Raw genomic sequence first — 27,064 nt, 5'->3', positions numbered from 1 at the left:
TTATGTATATTTTATTTATAAATTATATATTATAACTATAATATTTAACTAAATTAATTCATTAAATATCCCATTATGGGTTTTAATTTTAATTTATTAATTTTAATTTTTTTTAATAATATGTATTTAAAAGTTAAATTTTAATTTAATAAACTAATATTTAACGAGTTTGAATAATAAATGATTATTTCTTATATTTAAATATGGGTAGAATTTAAATAGGAAAAATTAAAAGTTTTTATATAATTATCGAATTTAAATATCTTAATAAATAATTAGATTTAGATACTTAAAAAAAATCATGGGTAACTTATATATTGAGATCCCCGTTTCTTTTAGCAAACAGTAGTTTGCTTTCATTGAGCTTTCAGTTAGCCAAAGATGGCTTTACCATTCCACGCAAAAGAATGCATAAACAACTACTGTAGTAAAAGTGTATGTACCAATAGCCAAGAAACTTCATCAACTTTTTGTTTGCCGCATAGCATAAGATTTAAATTATGGTTATTAAAATTTAAAAAATTAATATTTTAGCTATAAATGACATGATTGTTGACTTTTAATCGTACAATTGCTCACCGACGCTATGGCGACTGTCAGAACACTTGAACTGAATATTTGTAAGAATTAACGGGTTAACAATTTTTAAGAGAATAAATAATATATTAATATTTAAAAATTATTTAAATTTATTTCAAATAAAATTTAAATTTAATATGATTATTATTGAGTTAATTTTGATTTCGAATAATTTTATTTATTAATTAAATTAAATTTAAATATTTTTATGTTCGATTCAAAAAATTCATAAATTTAATTAAAATTTTATATTTTAATTATTTTAATTAATAAAATATCTTGAATTTAAATTCAAGTTTGAGTATAAATAATCAAAATTTTTTTGAATATAAAAATCAAATTTATTTTTACATGTTAATCGAACAAATTTGAGTAACTCGATTTTTATTTTGAGTTTAACTCGAACTAAAAAAATAAAATTTGATTGAATTCGAATTGAATTTCAAGTTTTGAAATTTGAGTCAAATTTAAACTCGAGTTTAATACTATATCAATTCAAACTCGATCGATTACATTTATAATCTTTAATATATTGTATGATATTTATTAAATTGTTCAAGTCATTTAGATATTTTCTATCATCTTAAGGATTTACTTTTAATTTGGATTGAATTATTATTTATGAAGTTTATTGTTTCTAAAACAAGTAAATATAAAGATTGATCATTGAAATTTATCAAGATTTGAATTATAATAATAGGACAAAAAAAAGTATTCCTTCATTTTATATCATGACTTAGATATTAAGTTGTGTACTTTAAAAAAAATTATGTAAATTAAATACATGAGTTGATATGTAAAGAAAAATGTGTTACAAAATCACATGATTAATTTTAGAATTTTTACATATAGATGTAAGTGGATAAGGTAATAATCCACATGTTCGTCATAGATTTCATGGTATGTTTTCTTCTAGAAGTAGACAGATTTCCTAATTAAGCAATTCAATTAGGTACATTTTGAAAATATATTACAAAGATAATAAAAATAAATAAGATATATTTTTCATTTATTAGATAGTGGCTTATTATCCCCACATTGTTGCCTTCCACTCTTTGACAAAATCTCTCTTTCTATTGCATAAGGTAGTCAACTTTCAAATTTGAGCATAAATCAATTCCAAAAAATAAACAAAAAAAACCAAACCCACCATGGCTTATTCATTAGTGGGTATCTTTTCATTTCTTTTTGTTTTTTAAAATTATTTATTAATAATATTTTGATAATATAATAATAATGTGTTTTTTAATAATATAATATATGCATACATCTAATGGACCTACAAAATATTACCCAAGATCAAACTTAGTAAAAAAGAGTTAAATTATTGAAGGCAGATCAATATATTTTTATGAATATAAATATTGGATAATTTATTTATCTTAAATTTTATTTAAAAAAAAAAAAGAAAAATCATGCAAACACACTTACCCATTTTTTCAGAACAAGAAATAGTTAAATTTCATCACCTAAATATTACCATTACACTACAATTATTATATATAAACCTTATTTAGTTAGTTTTTAAGGGTTTTATTTATGTACTTCAAATAAAAAAGAAAAACACAACTAAAAAGATAAAGTGAAAGAAAAATGAATGAAAAGGAGTGACAAAAGCAAAGAGAAGTACAAATAACATGACATATACACTCACATGGAGGAGTATAGAGAGAGAAACAAAGGGGAGGAAAGAGAAAAGAGTGTGGGTGTTTTTTAACCATTGCCATCTGGTATACTGTGGAGCAATATACAGCCTCTTCAGTTCTAAAAATGGGGCTTGGGTCCTTTGTATTTTAAGCTGACGAAGCCAAAGGGAAAAAGAAAGAAGAAAAACCCCATTTTTCTGGCCTATATTAAGATTCTCTCTTTTTTTTGAGACGAACCCATTTCAGTTTTTCAGTTCTTTAACCCTAAATTAAAGTTTGTTCCTTGATCTACTTTTGCATGTTGATCAGAACATGCATTATAAAGGTGAGCTCTTTTTTGTTTTGTATTTTTGGATAAAGTTTTGAAAGTTTGGTTGTTTGCTATTGGATGAATGTATGTGAATCTCTTTCTGATTTTGGCTTCTGGGTTTTGATCTGCATTTGTTTGGTTTCCTGGGTCCTGGAATATTTCGGATTTTGATTTCATTTAGCATTTCTGGTGATTTTTTTTGCTGAACTCTTATTGTTGTTGGATTTGTTTGGCTGCTTTTTTTATTTTTAATTCAGGTTATATATGCTTGATATGTAAGAAATTGTGATGAAAGATTGAGAATTTTAGCACCTATAAAATGCAAAAAAAAAAAAAAAAAAAAAATAAATAAATAAAATTTGCAACTATTGTTTCTTTTAATCGGTGGATTATTGAGTTCTGTAATTCCTGGTAATGGCATAGATTTAAATATATATTTTTTTGTTTTCGTCCATTTTTTGGGGGTTAGGTTCAACTAGGAAGGGTTGAGTGTGTGGTTTGTACATGGATGTTAGTAGTTTTTACTAGTGGGAAGCATGGTGGAGTGCAGGTTTGAGAAAAACCTGGTTGTCTGGTTTATAGTGCAAGTGCATTTCTTTATTGATTGTGCTAAGAATTTGATTTTTGTTGCACTTATAGTATGAGTATTCCGATTTTCTTTGCTTTTGTGATGTAAAGCTTTTTTTTCGCATGAGCAGAAAGTAGGAGGTTAGTTGTTAGTTGTGAAATGAAGGTGAATATACTATTTTCATAACTCCATGCATGATAATGGCAACAATGATCCAATATTTCTGTCATATCTAGCTAGCAAAAGTGCATAAAAATAGAAGCAAAAAATCCAAGTAAAAAGGTTCAGAGTCAAACCTTTTGTGCCAAATTGAATTATTGGGCATTTTGGCAGCTGTGTGGTCGTTAAAAGAAGTTTGTCGCTTTATCACTCTACTTTATCTAGTGCGACTTTGTAAGTAGAAAGAAAAAGAAGAGGGGTAGGGAATGCTTTAAAAGCTTCATGAAAGAGTATAAAGTTAGTGCAGGTTTATGTTAAGTTAATAATACAGTTAAATTTTTGAAATCTTTATGTATGGCGCAAACTTATTGAGAGCACACATATGATAGGGGGGAAAAAATTATAAGAATCTTTCTATAGAATGATTTGCGTATTTTAAGAATTCATGTAAATGGTTGTACGGGATGTGTACTGTATATAACATGGAGCATGTGATGGTAGGCACTATGAGATGTATATTGATAAACAATGTGGTGTTGCTGTATTCTGTATTCGGAGAAAATGGTAACCATAGAAAATTAACTACAATGGTATTGATTGAGTGGTATCGTTGTTTGTATAAATCAACTGGTATCAGACAAGTGGAATGGTGGATGCATTTATAACTTTTTCTTTGAAGTCAATATCACTTGAAGGCTATTTTTGTGCATGTTGTCTTTGAAAATATGGCAGCATTTGCAGCAAACTGTTATAGCCAGCATGATCTCCACATTTGACATCTCCAGAGAGAGAGACCTCTATTAACATTACATAAACATTCATTTTTAGTTAACAAAATTATTTGGTACTTATTCCTGCTTTAGTTTCATGCATATGACGTGGAGAATAACATTAATAAATAATAACCTGGTTTTGGAAACTACCTTTTAGTCAGTAATAACCAAGGAGGAATTAGGTCATGGCTAATCATTATTGACGTACACTTCAATGATTTGTTGTTCCCTAAACTGCCTGGTGGAATGCAAACATTCCATGAGCATTGTTGTATCTTTACTGCATGTCTATTCAAGCAAATATGTTTCCTTATTTGTGGTTTAATGGACTCATTCGCAAATAAAATTCTGTAAATGGAGTCTTTGCATTCCACTGGATGTGGATAGGATCCCACCTTGCTTGGTTGTACGTTAAAGGCTAGTTGATGATTATGACATGCTATAAACACATTTTAAAAGTAAGAGAAAGATAAAGAGAGAAATAATGTTGTTTTACATATTGATTTTTGTTTGTTTTATTTTTCCTATACCTTAGTTGCTGTTAATTTACTATTTGTTGCACTGGTTCGGTAAAGACATTGCTATATATTTATACCATGAAGCCTTTAGTTCATTTGAGAACATGTAAGCGTGACATTTCCATCTTTTCTTTTCTTCTAAAGGCACAAATAAGAGAGGAACAGAGAGCAAAGAATTCAGATAATAGTGTATTTGAGTTAAGGTATTCTTGTTTTCAATTGGTGATTTGACATTGGCTATGGCTGTAGTAAATCATAAATCTGATACCCAAATGGTTATGGCAGAGGAAGACCTTAGTCTTTATAAATAAAAATTTTATTGTTTCATTAATAACACCATGATCTGAAGCTAGTTGGTTGCAGGCTGTTATTGTTACCCATTTGATATTTTGTTTCCATACATTTTTCTCAATGAGTCTTTTTCTTTTTTTTTTTTTTTTTTAAATAGAAAAACACGAATTGTGCTGTTAGTTGATATTGTTGTTAATATATCTAGTTCTTAGTTAAGTGATGTCACTGCTTCTAAGGCAAGATAGGCATTTTCACATAATGGATACAAAAAACAATGGTACAAAAATGAACACCATTGGTGTATGTGATCTGATATGAGTCTGCATGAGAGAGAGATTCCATTCATGTCAGTTTGACATTTAGGTATTTCATAACCCTCGTACTTGTGCAGTTTTAGTCATGACTAAGCCAAAGATAAACCAGTTGAACTTTTCCCAATGTTCCTTATTCCCAAGCTATGAAGATAAGAGGCACTTGTTTTGTTATTGCAACCTGATTTTATTCATGGCAAAATTGGGTTTTTGGGACATTTTATTGGTTATTGTTCAATGTACTGTAGTGTGTTTTAGTCCTAGGGAACGAAACTTTTGGTAGTTTTTCTTTAGTATTGTCTTATATGGTTCCTTTATTTAGAACATAAGCTTCTAAACTATCACATGCTTGTAGGTTGTTTGTCTATTTGGTATTTCTTTATGATTTCTTCTATTTGATGACATATGGCTTGCTTTATTTTGTATTTATGGTTTTGTCTTCATTGACGTTAATGTACAGTTGTGCTAATACTCTATCCCAGCATCCGCAAATCTTTCCATATCCCTCAAAATTTAGTATTCCTTTTATGGTTTTATGATTATCTAGATTTATGTGATTGTCAGTTATATTTTAAACTCTAAAATCTGTTGCCCTATTCATACTCATGGTGCAATTACATGCATTATACCCATCTCTCAATTTCTTAATTTTGGAATTAATATGTCATTGAATCGACTTCTATATTTTAATATTTACTAGTGCATTAGTTGCTGACCAATTTTAGTACATATGTTAATATTGTCTTGTGAAGATTAAATGCTACTGCTGAAGTAAGTTAAAATTAACAATGCAGATTTTGTGTTTCTCCTTTTTTCTGCTGGATTTACATGGAGTGCTTTATTGTTAGAATTTTCTAAATAGTTTATTTGTAATCATATTCTGATATTTTGCCTTCCTACTTTCATTTTTACTGGTTAGAATCCATGGCTGTTGATGTTACCTTTTCTCTTTTTTTGTATGCATTAAATTGGAAACCCTTGCTTTCTTGGTATATTTGAACTTTATTTACAATTAACTCTCCTTGTAACTGAATGATTGATGTTAAGGCAGTTGCTTTCATGATTTTGCAGTCTGATACCCTATACTTGTTAATTGCTTGTATTGCATGTAAATGAAATATAAGTGTAGGGTGGTACGAGTCAATGTTGTTCTAAAGTCAATGCAAACTTGAGGTTTAAAGTTTAAATAACAATCAATCATGTAGCAATTGTCTTCTTAGTAAGTCTTTATGATACTCTTTTGTTACCAATTAATGGATGGTTGGGACCTAAAGCATTTGTTATGGATTATATCTAATGCCTTATCTTATTGCTGGCATATAGATTGTGCAAAGTGGAATTGCATTTAGTGGAGATGTCGTTCAGTGCAGATATTGAAGATCTGCATGATGATGGTTTTGAAGGGTCACATGATGAGCACAGTATTTTTACAGAGGTTTTCTTTGGAGATGATACTGGCAGCGCCAGTAAAAGGTGTCTTGTTACTGGAGTTATTAATTTTGAATGTGAACGTACCAAGAATCCTGATACATCACTGTGTTCGAACAGTGCAGCCTCAGCTGTAACAAGCCGATCTTGCTCAAAAAATTTATATCAGGAAGATACTAATGCAGTAAATGAGAGTTATGGTGGGGTTTCTGCATCAGGGAGCATTCCTGAAAGACTTGCTTTGGCAGAGAGAGATGACCAGAATGTGAATGTCAAGCGAATGAAGTTTTCCACTGGTGAAGTTTCTTGGTGTAAAGCACAAAAGAAAAAGGATTTGAATGCACGATTGCAGAAGAAGAAAATTGTTAGTGACTTGTCCATGATACCGACAGATTCTCTTTGCCCAGTGGTTACGCTTCATTTAGTTGAATCATCTTCTCAGGGCTTTACATCTAGTTGTTATCTGTTGAAGCAGCATGTTGAAATGAACAGAGGTGCTGAAATGGAAGATGTGGATGTTACTAAGTCCAGAATACAAGACTCAGGTGCAAGTGAAAGAAAAGAAGTGGTAGTAGGTAAAGCTATAGCTTCACCTGTCTCGCAGGAGAGTTTTGCATCTAAGCTTGTGGTTTCAAGTCCTGCAACTGCTGTGGAGAAGTCCGAGTCTCCTTTATGTTCTGAGGAAAGACTTAGTGGATTTCAATCTTTTGGAGTGGACGATTCTAATATTTCTGGGGCAATAGAGTCTAAGAAGGATCCTCGTCCTCTTCTTCAAAGCCATGTTTTTCACATACTAAAAGGAGCAGGCTGGTCTATTGAGAGGCGTAAAAGACCCAGTAGGAGTTATATGGATACAGTTTATAGATCACCTGAGGGGAGGCTATTTCGTGAATTCCCTAAAGTTTGGAGATTTTGTGGTCAGGTTTTGTTGGCTGATAGATACAACTTCATGCTGGAAAATGATGGTAAGAAATGGACTGACATGAGCCAGTTCTGGTCTGATCTATTAGATGCCTTGATGAATATTCAGAAAGAAGTTAACCAAGCAAACCTTTCTAATGCATTGGCTCAGCATTGGACTCTATTGGATCCGTTTGTAACTGTTGTATTTATTAATAGAAAGATTGGTTCATTAAGGAAGGGAGATGAGGTTAAAGCAGGAAGAAGTTTAGTTATTGAAAGTAACAAGAAAAATGATGCTCCTTTGGCACAGAGAAAAAAAATTACTATGGGAACATTCTGTTCTCAGGGACATGTGCCAACTCAGCTTTGTGATTCTTCTCTGGTTGCTAAAAGCTCATTGACAGCTTCCGAGAGGAGTTATGATTCCTGTGATGAGCTATCTGGCGATGGAACTTTGTCAAAATTCTATGGTAAAATGCGTAGTGGGGCTGTAAAATGTCTGAAAGATGTATCTATTTATATGGCTGACCAAGAAGGATCATGTTTGGTAGATACTGCCGACAGGTCAGAAACTTTTGGTTGTGAGGTCAAAGGTTTGCATATGGCTTTGTCACATGCTTGTGGGTCGGATGGCACCTGTGGCCATCTACGTAGTTTTAAGTGTATTGACCATGTTGCTTCTGGAGATGTTACCTACACACTTCAGGGTTCTGAATCTGCTTCCCCTCACCAAGATAGCAACACAAGTTCTCCACGCTCTGATAAACAAATTTCTGAATGTAATGTAGAAACTCTTAGTCAGGTTCCAGGAGATGTATCATTTGATTCTCTGGAGGAAAAAGATAAAACATCTGGAGCTCCGGATGCTGGCGAGGGAAATCTTCCACAGCATGCACTGGATTACCAACCAAGCTACCCTAGTGTTAGCCTGATTCAGTCTGGGAATGGTGAAGACCAGTTCAAGAAGTCTGCTGAAGTTCTGAAGTTTGAAACAAAGGATAAAAATTGTGCACAAGATGTTATTTTGAAAAAGAAGGCACGCAGGAGATCTAGAAAGATATCCGAAATTAGATTGACCACTTTATATCAAAGTGATTTTCTATGTTCTTATAGTCCTGATACAAATGGACAACAAGATATTGACACATGCCAGGCTGAATTAAATTCAAAAAAGGTCCAAGAATCCTTTGTAACCAAGGGAAACCTACAAAAGTCCTCATCTCTTGGCTCTTGCCTACATCAAGTGGAGAAAAAGGGCTTGAAGTTTAAGAGGATTTGTGGCAATCTTGATGGTTCTAAAAATAGACAAAAGAAATCAACTAAACGCCAAATTCAAGATGATGACCTGTTGGTTTCTGCAATAATAAGAAACAAAGACTTAAGCTTGGGTGCTACCAGATCTAAATTGAAGGCCCCCAAGATAAGATCTTGGAACAAGCTCAAGAGAAAGAAGGGCCACTGCAAGTTGCTTCCTCAAGGAACGGGTAAAGGAGTGAAGCATATTACTGAAATTAATTTGTTTAATTTTGGATCCAGAACAGTGCTCTCATGGTTGATCCTAGCTGGGGTCATTTCTCTGAATGATGTTATTCAATATCGAAACCCTAAGGATGATTCTATCATTAAAGATGGTTTTGTTTCCTGGCATGGAATAACCTGCAAGTGTTGCAACAGGGTGCTATCAGTTTCTGAATTTAAGATTCATGCTGGATTCAAGTTTAGCCGTCCCTGCTTGAATCTTTTCATGGAATCTGGTAAGCCTTTCACTTTATGTCAGCTGCAAGCATGGTCTGCTGAGTACAAGATCAGAAAATATGGGACCCAGAAGGTGGAAACTGACAAAAATGATCAAAATGATGATTCTTGTGGTCTATGTGGGGATGGTGGTGAACTGATTTGTTGTGACAACTGCCCTTCTGCTTTTCATCTGGCTTGCCTGTCTATGCAGGTTTGTCTTTTCCTCACTCTTTCGTTCTCTTGCCTTTTTTGCTCATAACTAATCTGCATTCTTAAATATTCTCCTTAGTTTCTTTTCCTTTTCTCGAAGCTTCATTAATTTTTCTTATCTCAAATATGTTTTGCCTAGACTCACTTATTGTTGTTTAGTATTGCAATTTTTTTTTCTTTTTTATGCAATTATGAAAGGGTATTCTTGGTAAATTTTCATTTTGGTTACAAACTTTCTGTACATAATTTTAGCTTCAGTGCTTGTAATAGGACAGATAACGGAAGTAAGAATCATAACTTTGAGACTGATTTAGTTTATCTCTATGGCAATGAAACCTGTGAGAGTTTAAGCTATGTCATCTTTTGCATTTGCATGGTTAGATATCTGAGACTAGAATGATGATTCTATTTAAGATATTGCATATTCAATGCCTATCCCTGTTGAAGGAGCTGTATAATTGAATATAATGTCTCATAGAGAACAGCATAAGGAGCTTTAAGAGGAACAAGATAGACTAGACGTGTAACAATCATGCAGGTAGCGTGCTTTCAATGTGATAGATTTCGTTGATGATTGCTGAAACCAATAGGTCATCATCTTGAATTACTCGTAGGTGGTGTGCATTTTATATTTTATGTACAATATGTATCACAGAGAAAATGTGTAGTTACTTGTAGGTTACCTTGAATGCTCTGATTCAAATTAAACCGTACAAGATGATCTTCTTTTCCTCTATATTCTTCTTCCGTTGTCTCATAAATGTTGGTAGAAGCTTTATTTTGTCTCCATCATTTTAATTTTCTATCTAAAATGTTTTCTTTTGGTTTTAAAAGCATACAAACTACTAGTGAACAATGATTTTTTTTTTCCTTTCTTCTAACGCTGTATAATATTAGCTCTCAAATTTGTGACTTACTTTTGCTTCTGTAATCTGGAGTTCATGTAGGTTAATCTGACTACTTTCCTTCTTTTTTTCTTTTCTTTTCCTTTTGAAACGTGTTGATTTCTTATAATTTTTTTTTTAATTACTAATTACTTCATTTGCTTCAATTTGTTGGTTCCAGGAACTACCTGAGGGCAATTGGTATTGCTCAAATTGCACTTGTTGGATATGTGGGAATTTTGTTAATGATAAAGAGGCTTCAAGTATGTGTGATGCATTCAAATGTTCTCAGTGTGAGCACAAATGTAATTCTTCCCCCGGCGGAATGGCATTTCCTCTGAAAACTTTCAATTATTTATGAAGACAGTATACAGCTTCTTGACATATGATTTGGATGAATAATCTTATGTTTAATGTGTGGCTGGCTAATACTTACTGTTTTTAAAAATTTCTTTTGTTTGTTTCCTGATTTAGTTTTCTCACTGAGCAAAACAAAGAAGACAAAAAAAAAAAAAAAAATTGTGGCTTAAAAGCTTTGGAACAAACTCAATAGTAAATTATCTTTTGTTCAAATTGGAAAATGGAATGGTTAAATCAGTTCTAGAGCATAACATTAAAAACCTTTATGAAGCCTTTTTCTCAGCATAAAGTTCTTGATTGTTTTTCTTACCTTTAAGCTTTTTGTTGAAATTACAATTAGACCTTTTTATATCAGCTTTTAAAAGATGTAGGTTTTTCTTTCTTTTTTTGTGGCATTGTTTTCTAAGTATGCACAAACAGGGCAGTAATTGATAGTTTTTCTAATGGATGCATCCAATGTATAATTGGGCGTAATCACATCCATGGGGGGCAGTTCAGTAAGCTTCTCTGCCATAATCCAATATTAGTAAGCAAATGTTTAACTATTCTCTGTCCTATTTTGTTTCATAAAAATGACTAGGAATTGTAAATCTATTTTCACGACCTCAATTAGTAGTTTCATGAAATAACTAAGGACATTATACACATTTACCAATTTTATTTTGCTTTTTTGTTTGTTTGTTTGTTTTTGTGTGTGTGTGTGTGTGTTTGTGTGTTTATGATGCTTCTCTAGGTGATTTCTGTTTCTAATTATCTTGCTTATCACAATGTTTGTAAACAGATCATAAGGAATGCCTGAATAATAAAAGTCAGTTTGAAGAAAAGGTTTCTGATACTTGGTTTTGTGGGGGAAGCTGTGAGGAGGTAGTATTTCTGAGATTCAAACTTCTTGGCTATGGTTATGCTGCAAAGAATTTGTTGGATTTAGCATGTAGAAAATGGTTTCAGTATTCTGTGTATGAGTTCAAGTCTTTGCCCTTCTTATAGCTTGTTTTTGAGATATCTGGTTTACTTTAAATCAGCAATTCAGTAGGAGTAGTTTGGAACATCCCTTCCTCATCCCACTGCAAGACGAAGTTGAGCTGGATGGACTTCACTGCACTCTGAAGAAAGCAGTGGTTTACAGCTGCACTTTGATTGTAGTCCATAAGCTGCATAATAAATGTTGTCATTGCAGCTTGTTGGGTAATGAGGGCAACTTCTAAATTTCAATGTGGTTCTAACTGTTTATGTAGAAAATGCTCTATATTGACCAAAAAATGACATTTAGATACTATCTACCCAATTCAGCATCAACCACACATCAGTCTCTTAGAAGATTGCTTCCCAATGACATTTCTTCAAAGGCTATATCATCCCTTTTAATCTTTTGAATGCAAGACCAGACAATAGCAATATTCAACCATGCAGTGCACTCTTAGCCTATGCACTGAACCCAGATCTTCTTGTAATTTCTCTCTTTAATCCAATTTTTATGGAGTAAGAACTTGCTGAAATTGTTTCATTAGGTTTAGGCTAGGCCAAGCTGGGAGCCCCAGTTAAGTTTCTTCTCTAACTCTAACTTGTTTGTCCTTTTTCTCTGGTTCTCTTTTAAATAAAATGGTAGCCACCTGGAGTCCTTATTCTAAAGGCTGGTTGTGCGACTAGTTATGCCCTCTTTTCTGTCTTTGGGGCTTATTTCTTTGGTCTGGCCTGTTATTGTGTAGGTTATTGTCCGTTTGAAGTTCTGCCCCTTATCCTGTTTTGCTTGACACTTTAGAATTTGATTGTCAGTCTCATGCGGACATAGGGAATTTTTACCACTTGCCTTTACAGGCAGATTGAAGTTTTGCTATTTAGGCTTGGAATTGTGTTAGTTTACTGTTAGCATTCTGCTATACTGAATTTGCACTTTTGCTGGCATAGTTGTTCTTTTGCTTATCCTGTTTTTAGAATATTTGCCTGATGCAACAATATTAGTGTGAGTAACTTAGTTAAAGTTATTCAGTCCTCCAACGTCGTATTGTGTTGTCCTCTGGGGTCCTGCTCCTTGGAGTCTTTTTGTTTTCATTTCTAGATTTGTTATAAAAGATTGCAATTATTGAAATGAAAGTGGTGGAAGTTTGGATTTGTTTTTCTTTGTTAGTGTGCATCATCTAGCCAAGAAGGAGAGACCCAAAAGGTCGAATATCTTCCTCTAATTTTCTCTCCTATTCTTTTCTCTAATATGTGATCGATGTCTTCCTTTTTGATAGTTGTTTAGGCAATAATAACTGCATTTATGTTTCTACTAGGATGAGTTTTGTTTAATTATACTTATTTCCAATTAAAAAGCACATGTTCTTGCATTTTTAGCTATGCTGCATCTCAGCTTTGGAACCTGATAGTGTATGTGATTTATGTCAACTTCAAGCATTCCATCCTGCCATCATATAACACCTTGCTTTTAAATGATCATTGTTGTCTATTGTACCTTACCTCTTACTTTATTAGCCATTTCCTTAATCTAAAAGGCAATCAGTTGCTACATAGATGTTGGCTATGATTGTTTAGCTACAACTGTTGGTTGCTTTATGCCTTGTCTTGTGTGGCTTGGCATTTTCCATGTTATCTGCATTCTATGTTCTGATGCAAGGTTCACTGGTATTTGCAGCTGCACTCAGGTCTTAGTTATCGTCTTGGGATGATTAATCACCTCTCTGATGGCTTTTCTTGGACACTTCTTAGATGTATTCATGAAGATCAAAAAGTCCACTCCGTTCAAAGGTTTGCCCTGAAGGCAGAATGCAACTCAAAATTGGCTGTTGCTCTGTCTATCATGGAAGAATGCTTTCAGTCTATGGTTGATCCCAGAACAGGGGTAGATATGATACCGCATCTCTTGTACAATCGGGGGTGAGACACCTGGCCGTTTTGATAAATTTCCTTTTCACCATTATCTTCAATGTTCTGGGCTTGGCTTTTACATTTCTATGTAATATTTTTCTCCTTTTGACTCATTGCTCAGTCTTACTTTTGATCATTACGTTGTTTTAGAGTTTGTACTTATTAATTCTGTTCATTCCATGATGTGTCATCATGATAATATAGTTTTGTAGCCACACTGGTTACTTAGGTTTATTTCTTTAAGTTTCAGCGTCATCTAGTTCTTGACATGTCTCCTTCTACACTGTTTGTAATTCTTTTTTTTTTTTTTTGGTTGCAAGGCTGCTTATGATTCACATGCTGTTGTTGTTTAAATGATCAGGTCGGATTTTGCACGCCTTAATTTTTTTGGATTTTACTCTTTTGTCTTGGAGAAGGATGATGTGCTGATATCAGTAGCATCAATCAGGTAGTATTGATATTGTTTGGAGGTATTTGATATTTAAATCATTTCTTTAACAACACGCAACAAATCATCATGCTGTGTTATCCCTTGTTTCCTGCTGAATGTAATTTGAGATCAAGTTTTGACAAGGAATACTTTTTCTTTCTTTTTTTTTTTGTTTTTAAGTTTAGAAATTTTTTTTAATCTGTTGTTGTGAAAATAGTTAGCATCTATAGTTTTTTGTCAACCTTGTTCATGATGTTTAATAAAATGTGGAAACCTATATGCTATAAACTATCTGGTGGGTTATAGTTAGGAAGCACTGTGGTTCTAGCTTGTAATGGTGGGGGAAAGATTTCGACATTCAGTTTCACCTTAATGACTGTGTGTTGGATTTTTGGAGTCGAATGATACAAGGAAAAACAAGTTGCATGAAATTCTTTACTAGCAAAAATATGGTTATTAAGATAGTTTGAGGTGGAAGTTACTGCTTGGTTAGTTTTTATGGGGATGACAGGTTCTAGAGGTGTTTGGGAAGGATTTGATTTTTAATCATGTTTAAGCAAGCAAAGGCCAAGACTGGAACATGAGCATAGCAATAATGTCTGAGGTTTTTTGCTCTAGTAGGCAGGAGCGTTCTGATGGATTGATAGACTTATGGTATAATTTGTATCAGTCTTTTGATTGCAAACTGATGAACATTTGCAGAATTTGAGAGAAATTAGGAGAGAAAGAAACCAAGTACGGGTTTGGCAACCTTGGTTTAAACAAAAGCAATAATCTTCCAGAAGCCAATTGAGAGTATTTTCTGGACTCAAGAGTACTTGTTTGGCAAGTTAAAACTTTTGAAAAGAAACTCTCCCATCAGAAGAACTGTTTTAGGCTTGATTATCACCAACATAGAACTGCTTGACACTATTTATCTTTGTCGTGTTCAATATTAGGATATGAATTTGCTACATGTTTCATTTTATCAACTTAAAATCTATTTTGCTTATTGCCATTTTGAAGGTGGTCAGTCTGAGATCTTTGTGCATACTTGATTGGTGTGAATCGTCTTATTGAATTTTCATGATAATGTCAATAAAGACTTGACATGAATGGGTGTATAGATTTGCAAATTTGTTTTCAGCTACTTTCTCCTGCCTAGTTTATTAAAGAAAATATCTCTGATTTTCAAATTTATAATATTTTAATCAGTTTGGAACCTTCTACTTGGTACACATTCCTGTTTACTTTCAGTCTTTCTCTGTCATTTGGTCTAGAATACATGGGGTAACAGTTGCAGAGATGCCTCTTATTGCAACTTGTAGCAACTATCGTCGTCAAGGAATGTGTCGACGCCTTATGACTGTTATTGAAGAGGTATTTTATCTTGGCAGTATGCTTAGATGTGCTTTTTGTAGCACTAGTTTAAATATTATGCACAAGTTGTTTCTCATTGGAATTTAACATTGTAAATTCCCCACAGTTTATAGACAGTATTGCTATGATTTTTTGGACCAATCGTATTTGTTACTTAATTTTCTTTGTTTTGTTCATCCTCTGGATCAATGCTGCCACTAGATGCTCATCTCATTCAAGGTGGAAAAGATTGTGATAACTGCCATTCCAGATTTAATGGAAACATGGACCAAGGGTTTTGGCTTCACACCAGTGGATGATGATGAAAGAAAAACACTTAATAAGATCAACTTGATGGTGTTTCCTGGAACAATATTGCTTAAGAAGCCCTTATATCAATTGCAAAAAGCAGAATTACAATCAGGTAGCCTCACTCCCTCTTTTAGTTCATTATTCTTGGAGTTCTAGAGAAACAAATTTAATATCCAAGGTTATACAGAAGCAGGTGCTACATCATCTTTGCAACAAGCTAATTCAACTGAACATTTGAGACATGACGATCAATTGGCCAAATCTTTACAGCCTCTTGATGATAACTGCTTTACAAATGACGCCTGTGCCAAAATAGAGACTCAGCTTGTAGGAGACAAGAATCTGCCAGAATTGGAAATTGATGGTACAACGGAAATCATTGATGCTGATGGAGAAGACCCTTGTGATAAACCAGCCTTAAGAGTTATAGAAACTACTAGATTAGGTATCCGTACGAAGGGACAGCCGATAGATGAATCTATACAGTGCTCTGACCGTAATTGTTGCTCCAAAGAAGTTGGGACTTCACAAGAATGCCCTGCTGCAGAAATTAACTCTGCATCCCAATTTGAAGGTTGCTGTGGTGACAATGAAGCTGACATTGTAACAAAAGTGGAGTCTGTGCAGCAATCTGATTGTCTTTATCTAGAAGACCAGGAAGTAGACGAGAAGAATATAACAGTAGTTGAGCGGCAAGAAAGTAGTTTGCAGGAACAATTTTCAGAGGTGTCCTGTGAAGAGCCATATTCAGCATTAGTTTCTAGTGTTAAGACCTCTTGTATTTGTAATGAGACACAGGCTTCTGTAGAGGAACAGCTGCAGAAGAAAGACTGTGAGTTGGATGTTAAGCAGCAATAAAATTGTAAATTGGGGAAATCACTCATGCTTTATTCTCTTTCAGTTTTGGTTGGCCACAGTTATGGCAAAGATTCCAACTTCAGTTACTCATGCCACAATACCATTGGAAAAGAAACAGCAAAGAAGTAAATTTGAAAAGGTGAGTAAATATCCAAGGACCCCAAGCCCAAAGTGAAGGAAAAAAAAAAAAAAAAACAAAGGCAAATGAAAAGAAAATGATTAATTGATTATTATTTTTTTCCTGAAATGTTATGCTGTATTCTGAATTATACAGCTGGTGACCTTTTAAAAAATATTTTTGGATTGTCAGATTCATGTGGAGATTATTGTTTTTGTGGTCCTTAACATTATAAATAATGGAAATTTTAGTCCCAAAACTTCATTTATTTTATTCATTATCCAATCTGAAGTTAATCACATACAAAAGAAAAAAAGTGCAGGGCATGTGTGAGAGCAGGGAAAAGAGTAGATTTTGGAAATGAAAATATTATATGTAAAATAAAATAATTTAAATTCAAATTTTAATTCAATTAATTTATATAATTATCTTTAAAAGATAATATTTAAATTTATTAAATTTATTAAATTTAAAATTTTTAATTTATTCATTTATCTTTAAACTATAGCTATTATTGTAAAAAAAAAAAAATCAACAATTTATAGAATTAAGTTTACTTTTAATAAGTAGTTAAAATGTTTTCTTGCATGTGAAGCATAACTTATTAAATTAAGCACGACTCTACATGGTTATTCAATTAAGGTTGGAAACGTCTCTTTCTCTACTTTAGTTAATAAATATCTTACCAATAGACTAACAGGAAAAACAATAAAATTGGTTTGCAGGCCTCATTCAATCAAATTTGGAACTATAATTTGTGTGGTCAACCAAATGCATATATAAAGTATCTAACGTCATAAGTTGTAATCAAGCAGATTCGGTTCAGACAAATTTTTTTTTTTTTTTATAATTTTATATTTAGAATTTTTTTTGGATTTAAGTTAATATTGAATTTGAACAAATCAAATTATATATTTCCTTTGTTCCATTTTTTTTTCATTTATATTTTCTTTTTGAAATGTCTTAAAATTATGTTTTATTTTTTTAACATCTAAAACTCTTACATTTTTATATTTTAAAATTTTAAAATTTAAAATTTTTTATCATTAAAAATCATGATATTCTAATTTTATAAAAACATTTAAAATTTAATACTAAATATACTAAAATCAAATTTTTTTAAAATTTCTTAAAAATTAATTTATAACAAATATTTTGAAACGAACGAAATATATTATTAACTTTATAAAAGATATAATTATTTTAATATATTTTTAGAGTTTAAATTTAAATTTTTTTTGACTTTAAGTCATTTTAGATTTTGATTTTGAGTTTTTTTAAATCTAAACCTAATTTTTTTTTATCAAATCAAATTTGAGTAATTCAAATTTAAACATTTTCTTGCGAATTTTTAGATTCAAATTCATTTTATCATTTGTAATTTACATTACATTAAAATATAAAGTATTAAAGATTGATAAATTATTCATAAAAAATTTAATAAACAATAACACACATTGATATGCAAATTATTCAAAGTTCATTTTGGAACATATAAACCTACAATAAATTCAAATTTTAATATCAACGTAGTTTAAGAAATTCATCAAATATTCAAGGACAAAATTGAATTGGAGTACTAAAATTGAAAAATAATTGGACCCGAACCCGCCCGAAAACCCGGATAGAAAAAGATCCATATAACGACCAATAACGGCAGATCAAATGAAAGAAAACCGAAAAAAGCTGAACTTTTTCTTCACTCTTTCACTGTCTTTTCCATATTGCTTCTCTTCTACTCCAAATTCCTTTATCTCCTAACCCCCTCCCCCCAAATCTCCCACTCCATCCCTTCAAAATTACAGTTATGCCATCATCTCCCAAATCCTTCAATGCGCGCACTTCGCCGCCGGCCACTCGTCCAACCAGATCAACGCGCCTGATCTTCTCCGCCCTCCTCACCTTCGCCATCGCCTCTTTCCTCTTCGCACTCTCCTCTTTCCTTTCCTCCGGTGGTTCCGGTTACCGTTGTAAGAGCTCCGACCCAAGATCTGTCCGTGTTCTTTGGGATAGAACCGGGAATGTGAATAACGGTGGTGCTAGTGGAGATGATGATAATGGGACGAACAGGCACAAAGTTATGGGCTTTGTTGGGATCCAAACTGGGTTCGGTTCGGCCGGTCGGAGACGGTCCTTGAGGAAGACTTGGATGCCTTCAGATCGCCAAGGCCTTCAACGGTGTATAAAATTTTTAATTATAGTAATTTAGTTATAATTTATTTTTTCATATGAAATTAATTGTACTTTCATTTGATTTTAGAAGCAAACATTTAAGCTTGAATTATCAATTAAAATTATATTATGTTTCAGCTTGAATTTAAGAACAATTAAGATATGTTTAGTTGCTACTCTTATTCACTAAAATAAAAGCAAAGTCACATTTTGTTTTTAAGAATTGAAAAAATCTGTAAATATTTGCTCATTGGTTAATCAATTACAATTTAATTTTAATATTTTAAAATTTTTTCAGGTTGGAAGAAGCAACAGGATTAGCTTTTAGGTTTGTTATTGGTAGAACAAATGATAAGTCAAAGATGGCAGAGCTGAAAAAGGAAGTTGCAGAATATGATGATTTCATTTTGTTAGATATTGAGGAGGAGTATAGTAAGCTCCCATACAAAACGTTAGTTCTTTTTTCGAATATTTTAGTTATCCATTAGTCATGTGATTCATTTGAAAGAAGATCCCTCACTTAGAATTTGTGCTTCAGGTTAGCATTCTTTAAAGCTGCGTACACACTCTATGATTCCGAGTTTTACGTCAAAGCTGATGATGATATATATTTGAGGCCAGGTGAGTTGATTTATTAACTCTTTTATGCAGGTGTTTGGCGGTATATGTAATTAATGCATATTGAGTGACTTACTATGTTGTATGCTTGATTTGCAGATAGGCTATCACTTCTATTAGCAAAAGAACGTTCCCACTCTCAGACTTACCTTGGATGCATGAAAAAGGGTCCGGTATTTACAGATCCTAAGCTGAAATGGTTAGTGTTGTTATATTTACTAGTTTGAACATATGGTTTAGATATCTCTATGTTTCAACTGCTTTTTGGCTTCATATTTGGGGTTAGCGTTGGTTGATGGGAGTGCCTTCTGCTGTAAATTGATAGAAAAGATGATAATTTGCTATCTTTGGTTGATATTGGCAATTCAATCGAGAAGGGAGAGGGGAGTTCAATGGCATCCATTAACTTAAAAATGTTCAAGGAAAAATCTAGAAAGCAGCAACTTTTGTTGGTTTTAAGGTAGTAGGAAAGGACCATGTAGAATCGTAAAGAATTTAAAACCAGATCACTTAAACCAGGCTACAAATTTATTCTCACTATGAAACTGGGCTAAATTCTTTTTGGCTTTAAGGGTATGATAGTAGGAAATGACCATATGGATCCATAAAGAATGGAAAGCGAAATCAGTTAAACTGGGCTACATTTTATTCTCAGTATCAATAAGTTTCTAAAACTTTAGGCCATGGCAGTTGTATTTCTTTCCACATCTTTGGTTATAATCACAGATCAGATGTTTGATACAGGGAAGGCAGAGAAGTTTTTACTTATACATAATAATATTTGTCTTAGCATCAACTGTTATTAGAATAATCATATAGAAATAATTACCCAGGTTATTAAGATGCCCTCAATCTTGAATTATCCATGAGAAAAGACAAACTTCTTTCTTGATAATTTCATCTTTTAAGATTATGATGCTCTATACCTTCAAATGTATGTATACATGCATGGATACGTGATATATGTATGTATGTATAAATGCATGGAAGAATATATGGACAAAAAGCTTTAAAAAGTCCTCTAAACATTGTAAGATTTAAGATGTATGACACTGATTTTCACTATAAAAAATGCATTTTGATCTTACCTCTTTATTATTAAGAAGTGATCATTCTTGGCCACATGCATCTTAACTGCAATAAGCATCCTGTTCTTTCTGTTCACTTCCATCATTGGAGATTAGATGTGTAGTATAGGATGTTGTAATGTACCTTTTCACATTTGTATTTTGCCACTGCATTTTTCATTTACTTTTATATAATGAGGATATGATTTAAAGATTTTTGAGAAGTTGAGTATGTCATAGTTTTCTATTGTGAATTATGTTAAACAAAACTCAGTGTTAGAGCATATGGCACCAAAAAAGGTTGGCTTTATATTAACTTGGATGCTCATATACTCGAGGAGTGATCAGATTTGACTAAATTCATGCAGGTATGAGCCACTATCCTATCTACTAGGCAAGGAGTACTTTCTTCATGCCTATGGTCCTATATATGCACTTTCAGCTGATGTTGTTGCAAGTTTGGTTGCTCTAAGAAACAACAGGTACTCTTAATGATTCCAGATCTAATCCCATAATTATCTATTAAACCACATCTCTATTATTGTTTCTTGTTCTCTCATCTATATTTGGGTTGTGGTTTTGTTTCCCAAATATTTCCAATTTCAACCCTTGTTTTGGACTTTCGGGTCATGGCCAGCCTTGTTCTCTCAAGACATCTAATATAACTGAAAAATTATCTATGCTGATGAAGCATTTTATCTTTCTCGTCCTCTGTTGTGATTGAGGAGGTTGGGCGGTGGTTTTAATGTAAATTCATAAAGAAAAGTGAGATAATATTAGGAAAGCTTAATCCAATATACATATTGCAACGTGTTCTTTCTCTTTGACAGCTCATTTGGTAACATTAGATGAAGTAATGTTACTAATGATGCTTCATCCACGACCTTTTCCTATCTCTGATTTGTTATGATGTTGTTCTATTTTGTACAAATTGCAGTTTTCGGATGTTTAGTAACGAGGATGTTACAATTGGTGCATGGATGCTTGCAATGAATGTCAACCATGAGGATAATCGAGCACTGTGTGAGCCAGAGTGTACTCCTACATCTATTGCTGTCTGGGATATCCCCAAATGCTCAGGTTGGTGTTCATTTAAAGCTTATGAACTGGTGCTCCAATAGTCTTTCTAAGCTTGCCAACTATCATTTATTTCTATGGACTTCAGAACGAAAAAAGATGATCCCTGAAGATTTGGATGGTGAAATATTAATGGTTTATGTTTCCCACAATTTTCTTGGTATGTTTCCGTTAGTCATATTGCAGGGGTACAACAAGGGATCCATAGATGTACAAGATTGTAGGTGATATGGACCCGATTGAGATTTCCTCAAAATCTGCATAAATCTGGTACTAGCTTAGGTCATCTCCTGTCAAACAGCCACTCTTTAGTGGCCTTTTAATGGATTTAATATGATTGTTAAGAACAGCTCTTGACAGAAACCTGGACAGTGTCAACTTGCACTTTGACCATTTACTTGGTCCAAGATCAATAGAAAATTTTGAAGCCTTTAAGTTGCAAATATCTTGTGATAGAACCATGGTTTCAAAATCTCCAGATATGTTGTGTTCTAACATTACTCTTGTTATGTAGGGCTATGCAATCCTGAGACAAAGCTATTGGAACTTCATCAGAAAGACACCTGCTTCAATAGTCCAACTTTACCATCAGACGATGATTAGCTTGATTGGCCTAAACACAAATTCTTTTGAACATGGAAATGTGTTTTGGAGAATTGTTTGCTCTGTAAAGTTGATCTTGCTGCCATCAGACACATCTAAACTTCTCTCCTCGTTCAATCATCATAAGCCATTTTTGTCTCCCACAATCTTTTTGTGTGTAACATAGAAGTCTGTTTCTGTATTTTACCGACGATGTAACTACTAAGTTGCCAAGATATTTTTACATTACCATTCTTTTTACCATTTTTAAAGAGTAAAATGAAAAACCATTTCATTTGGTTCCATTGCCTATTGCTAAGTGTACTCTGCTAGGAATTGTGATCTTGAAATTACCCATTGACATCAAACATTGGTCCTCAAAGTTTGCTATTCTTAATGTGTCTTTTGCAGTCTATATATATATTTTTTCTGCTTTCTCCATTGTAAAATGCCAAATCCGGTTATCATCCAAATTTGCTAACACACTCCTTGTAATAAGAAGATAATAATTCACGATATAGAGAAACAAGGGAAGAGTAAAAAATAAAATAAAATGGTGTCTAAACTTTGAATTTATGTATGCATATGCAAATAAAAAAAAATGAACAGCGAGGATAAATAATATAAAAAGTGATTTTTGATTCATATAATCAATTTTAAAATGTGATATTCAGTAAATTTATAATTTGAATCTTAAAACTTGTATTTCTATTCTTTATCCTTAAATTGTGGCCTTTTTTGTTCCAAAAGAAAGAAAATATTGTTAGAAAAAGACCAATGAAAGAGATTCAAAGCTAAGAAATAGATAATTAAAACAATGAACCATGAAAATTAAATCAACTTATATAGATATAATACTACTGGTACTAATAAAAGTTACATTAAGAGTACATAAATTTATCACAAACAAATACAATACTAGTAATTCTAAGAAGCAAAAGAGTAACAAATACACGACCACAACAATAACAACAACAAAAGTCTATCAAACTAACTTGGACATAAAATGATTAGAACTCCTCAGTCCAACCAATAGTGGCACCAAGAACTGCAACTCTCCTTTGTGCTGCAATGGTGTATCTTGGGGCACCACCGGCACCATTCCCCTCAACTCGAAAGATAATTTTATCACCAGGAGTGAGATGTTTAGCACGAACATACCTACGCCAATCTCCTTGAAAAACAGGTTTAGGATAATCTTCGCCTTCTCTTCTAATATAATATCCAAAGTTCTCCCAAACATTTCCGGACACATCATGGACCGGAAAGAATATTGTCCGTCCCCCTTCATAATGTGGCAGATGCCTGATGAAATCACTAGGAATTGCCATTTGCTTCTTCACATCAACGTCGGTCAAGAGTTTCTCAAAGTGTGCCATAGCTGAAAAAGATCACTGGCAAGCTAGAATGAAGGTGGTACTTGGAATGCTACTAACACACCCACCCCACCCCCCCAACTATTTATAGACATCGAATTTCTTATATGATCGCGAGCAACTTATCGATGATTATGCTTTTAGATAATCGAACATCGACATTAGACAATCGAACATTGACATTTTCTATGATCGACCTTGAAAAGGTTGAAGTATTGGAGCCTGCAACATCTCTTGCACGGCCAAATCTTTGGGAAGTGTCATTTTCATCGTTCGGACAAATAATACACGGCAACTCTTTGTTCGCTTGAAAAAATTCAGATACCAATAGGCAGAATTGAGCTTTTCACGTTGCTTAATTAAATAAACAACACGGTCTTTTAAAAGTGAAATATTAGTGTCAAAGGGAAAGCTAAGGGTGAAATATAATTAAAGAACTTTCTTTTCGTTTTATTATAATAAAGCCATATCAATAAACATTCCAAAAAGTTCCAATTACAAATTAATGAGATTTGCTTGAAGTAAAAAAATTCCAAGGTTCCATACAATAAAACTATTTTATATTTTCTATCTCTATTTTATTATTCTCAATATATAATTGATCTCTTACAATACTTATTTACTGTAAATGAATTGTAAATAAATTAGAGATTTAATTTGATTGATTCATATAATCATCATTAAAAAATAATATTTTATAGGCGTTGTTTCAAATTTTAATACCAACAATTCCAGTGACAAACTACATAGGAGCATGAGAAGCTTTGGCGTCCCCAAAATTTGAAATAACTTTAATATATACTATACACTATAATAATTTCATATGTATTGATATTAAATTAAATTAAATTAGTGTTCACATTAAATTATTATTCATTATTTTTAACTTAATTTTATGTATTGTACTTTAAGCTAATTAATTATGTTATTATTGATCTATTTATTATATCTACAATCATTATTCACAAATCCTTAAAAAGTAATAAATTTATCATAAAAATTAAGTCACACAGGTAAACTTACAAAGAAAAACACATTAGCTTTCTAATTTTTTCAATTAGGTTCCAAATTTTCAACAAGGTATATTAATTTTTCAGTCGATTGCCTTTATCTTTTCATATTTTTGTGATCTTTTTCAATTTTTTCTATTTTAAAAATTCTTAAATGAACTATGTTAATTGTATGATTTTTCATTTTTTTTTATATATCTGTATTTGATAAATTTATAATAAATGTGAGTATTTGATAAATATATAATAAATGTGGATACGAAGATCAAATAATCCAAATATATGAAAATTTTTGAAAAAAAAAGTACATCTATATTCAACGCATATTCGTATTTGACACTCACTTACAAATTTGAATAATATAACAAATGAAAAATATATATAATTTTAATTGATTTCTCAAAAATAAATGTCAAAATCTATACCGTATAATACATTCTCTTATTATAAACCTATAATAACTTTTATGCTAAAAAAATAAAAGAAAAATTTATTGCCAATTTTCTCATTTTAATTAATTTTATTATGTGCATTGTAAAATGGTGAAAACGAAATAAAAGCGAGAAATAAAGCACAGTAATGCTGTTATTTTTTAAAACGTACTAGACTTTAACAAATAAATTATTTTTTTGATAAAAATAAATAAATTATTAAATTACAATAATTTAATCAAATTAGTTCTATTTTAAAGAAAGTGTGACTATGATTAAAACAATAATTAAATAAATCATTTAAGAGTGAAGGACCCATATTGACCAATTTATATAGTTGGTAATTTATGGGTCATGTCACATGTGACCTTTTACATATATTTGGCTTCCAAATTCACCCTTTTAAAAACAAATCCTATAGCCAACTTGCTTTTATTTTATTCCTAGTCCAATAGTCCAACATACTTTTGAAGTTTTATAAGATCATGCAGACAAAAAAAAAAAAAGCTAACTTTTTAGCATATAATAATTAATAAATGCTCGCTCTATATTTTATAAAAGTCAAATAATTGTGAATTCATATCAGATTAATCTTACATTTCGCAATTGTCTCGAAAAAATTGAAGTGATGCGCGACATAGAATCCATCTCTTTCAAAATCGAACAATATTTCTCTAAGCTCGCGGATATATGACAGTACTTTATCATATAACTACCACAGTTTTCATTTAATGCATGTGATATCTTATCCCATTAGAAAGTTTCAAATATATGCTTTAAAAAACCAATATTTTCAACTTATTAGAAGCAAATAAGAATGAAAGATTATTCAATAAAGGGGTTTTTGACCAGTTCAAATTGCAAGCTATTAGTATTCTTTGCTTTATTATTCCAAACTTGTTTAGGCCCCACTTGCTGGTAGTCTCAACATCATTTTATCTGAAGGTCGATCGAGTTACTCGATCAAACTCGAGGCTCGTCCCATTTTTTTTAGTGGTCGGGTAAAGATATATAAATAAATAAATAAATATATATATATATATATATAATTTTAATATCATTTTTAAGCCCAACCCAATACATGAACTCTTCTATGCAACAGCTATAAGGAGCTAAATTATGTTGCTACAAAAGTAAGACAATGGCCGCAAGAGAATATATAAAGAAGAAAATTAGAATGAGGACTTCTATAGTAAGTATAATATGTAAATCTTATAATAAGGTCAGCAAATAATAATTATTAGAGTTATATAGTTGAATATTAATCATGTTGAACCCATTTGATCAAGTTTTAAAGAAGAAAAGGGTAATACTTGTTTATATGGTAACAAGATTGCAAAACAAATTTAAAACTTCAAAAAAAAAAAAAAAGGTCCTATGCAAAATTTCATTGGTATTCAATTTATATGCTAAAAGAAATTAGTCTTCGATTTTTTTTGGGGGACAAGATTAGATCTTTTCTTTGTTCAAACAATTGCAAACAGTCAAGAATTTTTGTATCCAAAAAGTAGTAATGGAGGTGCAAAATCCAGCTCTTTCACGTACGAACGAATATCGTCAGTTGAATATGACGGTTTACTATATTTTTCATACAAACATCATAATTTTTAAAGCATTTGATGTGTTGTCTCCTTAACAATATTTAAATATATATCACAAGGATTCAATGTTTTTGATTTACTAAATTTAATAGTTCATGTATTTGTATCATATATTTATATTATATTTTATATAAAAATTATATGTTATAATTTATGTTTTCATAAAAATATAAAATATAATTTTTTATTTTATTAAATTTAAATATAATTATTATTAAAATTTTAAATCGTATCACTTTTGTATCTCACATTTGAATTATATTTATATTGTATTATTATATTATATTTTAAATTATCATATTTATTAATTACTGTATAATATGGATAAATATATGGTTACAAAATTATAGAGGCAAAATCGGATTGAAAGATTATTTAATAAAGTCTTGTTTTGACCACTGCAAGCGCCAATTTGCTTTATTATGCCAAACTTGTTTAGGCCCCACTTGCAGTCTTGAGCACCGTCGATAAGAGCTATAGTAGGCTGTTTGCACTGCAGAAAGCAACACAATGGTCGCAAGAGAATAGAAGA

The 27,064-nt window shown here is 31.8% G+C and overlaps 2 protein-coding genes across 2 annotated transcripts; both read left to right on the top strand.

Moving 5' to 3' along the window:
• The first annotated feature begins 2,243 nt into the window (after positions 1–2,243).
• ROS4 (Acyl-CoA N-acyltransferase with RING/FYVE/PHD-type zinc finger protein) lies at positions 2,244–16,501 on the top strand. Its single transcript, XM_022861522.2, has 9 exons — positions 2,244–2,550; positions 6,479–9,434; positions 10,499–10,622; positions 11,459–11,541; positions 13,310–13,551; positions 13,904–13,990; positions 15,232–15,331; positions 15,533–15,734; positions 15,810–16,501. Exons 2-9 carry the CDS (start codon positions 6,510–6,512, stop codon positions 16,478–16,480), a joined length of 4,434 nt encoding a protein of 1,477 aa, XP_022717257.1. The 5' UTR covers positions 2,244–2,550; positions 6,479–6,509; the 3' UTR covers positions 16,481–16,501.
• Positions 16,502–18,278: 1,777 nt separating this feature from the next.
• Positions 18,279–22,419, top strand: LOC111275900 (putative beta-1,3-galactosyltransferase 14). The gene is made up of 7 exons (XM_022861524.2): positions 18,279–18,776; positions 19,069–19,221; positions 19,309–19,391; positions 19,488–19,587; positions 20,824–20,937; positions 21,393–21,535; positions 22,047–22,419. The coding sequence occupies exons 1-7, from the start codon at positions 18,406–18,408 to the stop codon at positions 22,133–22,135; spliced, it is 1,053 nt and encodes a 350-aa protein (XP_022717259.1). The 5' UTR covers positions 18,279–18,405; the 3' UTR covers positions 22,136–22,419.
• The last annotated feature ends 4,645 nt before the right edge of the window (positions 22,420–27,064 follow it).

This window comes from Durio zibethinus, chromosome 25 (genome assembly GCF_047325235.1).
Source record: "Durio zibethinus cultivar Kanyao isolate XHJ-2024 chromosome 25, ASM4732523v1, whole genome shotgun sequence".
In the NCBI taxonomy this organism is placed as follows: Eukaryota; Viridiplantae; Streptophyta; class Magnoliopsida; order Malvales; family Malvaceae; genus Durio; species Durio zibethinus.
Note: the sequence above shows the minus strand (reverse complement) of the source record. Positions and strands in the feature narration are given on the sequence as shown.

What these genes read in the sequence shown, in the direction of transcription:
- ROS4 (XM_022861522.2), top strand. Translation starts at nt 6,510, where the DNA reads ATGTCGTTCAGTGCAGATATTGAAGATCTGCATGATGATGGTTTTGAA. An exon ending in GTGGGGGAAGCTGTGAGGAG is followed by an intron (nt 11,542 to 13,309) that starts GTAGTATTTCTG and finishes TGGTATTTGCAG; the next exon opens with CTGCACTCAGGTCTTAGTTA. An exon ending in AAAAGCAGAATTACAATCAG is followed by an intron (nt 15,735 to 15,809) that starts GTAGCCTCACTC and finishes AAGGTTATACAG; the next exon opens with AAGCAGGTGCTACATCATCT.
- LOC111275900 (XM_022861524.2), top strand. Translation starts at nt 18,406, where the DNA reads ATGCCATCATCTCCCAAATCCTTCAATGCGCGCACTTCGCCGCCGGCC. An exon ending in ACAGATCCTAAGCTGAAATG is followed by an intron (nt 19,588 to 20,823) that starts GTTAGTGTTGTT and finishes AAATTCATGCAG; the next exon opens with GTATGAGCCACTATCCTATC. An exon ending in GGATATCCCCAAATGCTCAG is followed by an intron (nt 21,536 to 22,046) that starts GTTGGTGTTCAT and finishes CTTGTTATGTAG; the next exon opens with GGCTATGCAATCCTGAGACA.